This window comes from Tupaia chinensis, unplaced genomic scaffold (genome assembly GCF_000334495.1).
Source record: "Tupaia chinensis unplaced genomic scaffold, TupChi_1.0 Scaffold000161_1, whole genome shotgun sequence".
NCBI lineage: Eukaryota > Metazoa > Chordata > Mammalia > Scandentia > Tupaiidae > Tupaia > Tupaia belangeri.
The window spans coordinates 4470573-4473959 of NW_006159632.1; the positions used below are offsets into that span (position 1 = coordinate 4470573).

A 3387-nucleotide genomic window follows, 5' to 3' on the forward strand; every position below is an offset into this window, starting at 1 on the left:
GACGGCGCAGAACCTCAAGCGCAACGTCTACCAGAACTACCGGCAGTTCATAGAGACGGCCCGCGAGATCTCCTACCTGGAGAGCGAAATGTACCAGCTCAGCCACCTGCTGACCGAGCAGAAGAGTAGCCTGGAGAGCATCCCGCTGGCTCCACTGCCCGCCGCTGGGGCTGGGGCCGGCGCTGCCGGGACAGAGGAGGCCGGCGCCGGGGCGGGCGCCCGAGACCACCTCCGAGGCCAGGCCGGCTTCTTCCCCGCCCCCGGGGGCGCCTCCCGCGACGGCTCCGGCCCGGGCGAGGAAGGAAAGCAGCGCACCCTCACCACCCTGCTGGAGAAGGTGGAAGGCTGCAGGCACCTGCTGGAGACTCCGGGCCAGTACCTGGTGTACAACGGGGACCTGGTGGAGTATGAGGCTGACCACATGGCCCAGCTGCAGCGCGTGCATGGCTTCCTCATGAACGACTGCTTGCTGGTGGCCACCTGGCTGCCGCATCGGCGAGGGATGTATCGCTACAACGCCCTCTACCCCCTAGACGGCTTGGCAGTGGTCAACGTCAAGGACAACCCGCCCATGAAAGACATGTTCAAACTGCTCATGTTCCCCGAGAGCCGTATTTTCCAGGCGGAAAATGCTAAAATCAAACGAGAGTGGCTGGAAGTGCTGGAGGAAACCAAGAGGGCCCTCAGCGAGAAAAGACGGAGGGAGCAGGAGGAGGCAGCAGCCCCGCGAGGGCCATCCCACGTGACTCCCAAGGCCAGCAACCCGTTTGAGGAGGAGGAGGAAGAAGAACCAGCTGCTCCTGAGGTAGAGGAGGAGAAGGTGGACCTGTCCATGGAATGGATCCAAGAGTTACCTGAAGACCTGGATGTCTGTATTGCCCAGAGGGACTTTGAGGGGGCGGTGGACTTGTTGGATAAACTGAACCATTACCTGGAAGATAAGCCCAGTCCACCTCCAGTGAAAGAACTCAGGGCCAAAGTGGATGAGCGTGTTCGACAGCTCACTGAGGTGCTGGTGTTCGAACTCTCCCCGGATCGTTCCCTGAGAGGCGGTCCCAAGGCTACTCGCAGGGCAGTTTCTCAGCTAATCCGGCTGGGCCAGTGCACAAAGGCCTGTGAGCTATTCTTGAGAAACAGGGCGGCAGCTGTGCACACTGCCATACGTCAGCTCCGCATCGAAGGAGCCACTCTACTCTATATTCATAAGCTGTGCCATGTCTTTTTCACCAGCCTTCTTGAGACTGCTAGAGAATTTGAGACTGATTTTGCAGGCACTGACAGTGGCTGCTACTCTGCCTTTGTGGTCTGGGCCAGATCAGCCATGGGCATGTTCGTGGATGCCTTTAGCAAGCAGGTGTTTGACAGCAAGGAGAGCCTCTCCACTGCAGCTGAGTGTGTCAAGGTGGCCAAGGAGCACTGTCAGCAGCTGGGTGACATCGGGCTCGACCTCACCTTCATCATTCATGCCCTCCTGGTGAAGGACATCCAGGGGGCCTTGCACAGCTACAAGGAGATCATCATTGAAGCCACAAAGCATCGCAACTCTGAGGAGATGTGGAGAAGGATGAACCTGATGACTCCGGAGGCCCTGGGTAAGCTCAAGGAAGAGATGAAGGGTTGTGGCGTGAGCAACTTTGAGCAGTACACGGGGGATGACTGCTGGGTGAACCTGAGCTACACGGTGGTGGCCTTCACCAAACAGACCATGGGCTTCCTGGAAGAGGCCCTGAAGCTGTACTTTCCAGAGCTGCACATGGTGCTTCTGGAGAGCCTGGTGGAGATCATCTTAGTTGCCCTTCAGCATGTGGATTACAGTCTTCGGTGTGAGCAGGATCCAGAGAAGAAGGCTTTCATCAGACAGAACGCATCCTTTCTATACGAAACAGTCCTCCCCGTGGTGGAGAAGAGGTTTGAAGAAGGTGTGGGGAAACCTGCAAAGCAACTCCAAGAATTGAGGAATGCATCTAGACTTATGCGGGTGAATCCTGAAAGTACAACATCGGTGGTCTGAGGCTTGCATCTTATGTGTACATATGCATTCTGTTTATATATTATTTATATTTATACTAAGTTGCATTAGCATCTTCTTTGTAGGCTCAAACACAGCTTAAAAATAAAAAGTGCCCTCTTAGAAATAGAAAATCTAGAGGAGAAAGGAAAAAGGATAAGTAAAGCCCAAGTAACAAAAATACTGAAATTATTAAAACAATATGCTTTACGGGACCTGCAGATGGCGTAACTGGACTCCCATGTAGTCAACTGCAATTTGAATCCTGGATCAAGTGGCTTAAAACTCATGTTGGGTGCGGGTGCGTGCCCAAAATCCCGAGAGGAGGATGGAGAAGGGATTGTGTGGCCATCCCCCTGGTGGGTGATTTATTGCTTTTACTCTCTCTCTGGCAAACGTATGCGCCCTACAGCAAAAAAGCTCTTAAAAAAAGTATGTTGTTTTTTTTTTTTAAATTATGCCAATTCCCAAATTAATATATGGTCACAGTACAGTATTTTAGCTTACTCTTTTGAGTCAAAGCACACACTTACAGTGTATATTAGGTAACAGAAATAATATCTTCTAAATATTTTATGCACGGAGTTTATGCTATGAGAAATTTCCCGGTCCCTGAGATGTTAGGTTTCTTGAAGGTACAGTGCTGTATAAGCCACATTGTGTTATGTAGTCTCTCCTTAAAATGTGGTTCAAGAGTTTGGGGAAAAGGAAGAAATAGGGAAAATTGGCTTTAGGGTAAATTTCAGTCAAAAGAATTCTTTCTTGAAACCAGCTGGTGTGTGGACTCAGATACTGTCATCCATGTGGAATACGAGAGGAAATTTCCGTGGAGACATTTTCGACATCATTTGAATGACTGGTGGTGTTCAGTTACCAATTAGTAGCTTCATAATATTTGATATGGGAGTATTCACTTGGACATCTTAAGGACTTGGTCATTTTTCCCCCAGCATACTCCTGATTTGTGTGGATTTGCAGCTGGAGCATTCGTCTTCCTCATATTTTAAAAAATAAAAACCAGGCCATGTCAAGGACCTGGCAGCAGCCAACGTTTAGTTGCCTCCTTCCCCCTTCAGTGTAGGTTGTATGGTGGCTCAGACTTTAAGCAAGTGGAAAAATGTTTTGAAATGTTTATTTAGATTTAAGGATCTGGGTGGAAGGAAAATCAGGAAAAATCCTGTGCAGATCCCAGCATTCTCTAGCATGATTACTCTGAGCAGAGATTTGTTTCTGTAACCAAGTGGAGAACAGAGGTGAAGACGGTGCTCAGGGCTAAGTGACGACAGCCTTTTGTGTCTCCTTGGCTCCACGCTGCATTTTTTTTCTTGTTTTATTTTTTTGGTGTGTCTTTAAAAGTGAATATAATGCTTACATCAGGT

The 3387-nt window shown here is 49.9% G+C and overlaps 1 protein-coding gene across 1 annotated transcript in view; it reads left to right on the top strand.

Moving 5' to 3' along the window:
- The window catches only part of EXOC8 (exocyst complex component 8), a 2502-nt gene extending 286 nt beyond the window's left edge, over positions 1–2216 (top strand). The window contains exon 2 of the mRNA XM_027770850.1: positions 1–2216. This exon is cut by the window's left edge and continues 1 nt beyond it. Within this exon, the coding sequence (XP_027626651.1) occupies positions 1–2011 (2011 nt within the window). The 3' untranslated portion in view covers positions 2012–2216.
- The last annotated feature ends 1171 nt before the right edge of the window (positions 2217–3387 follow it).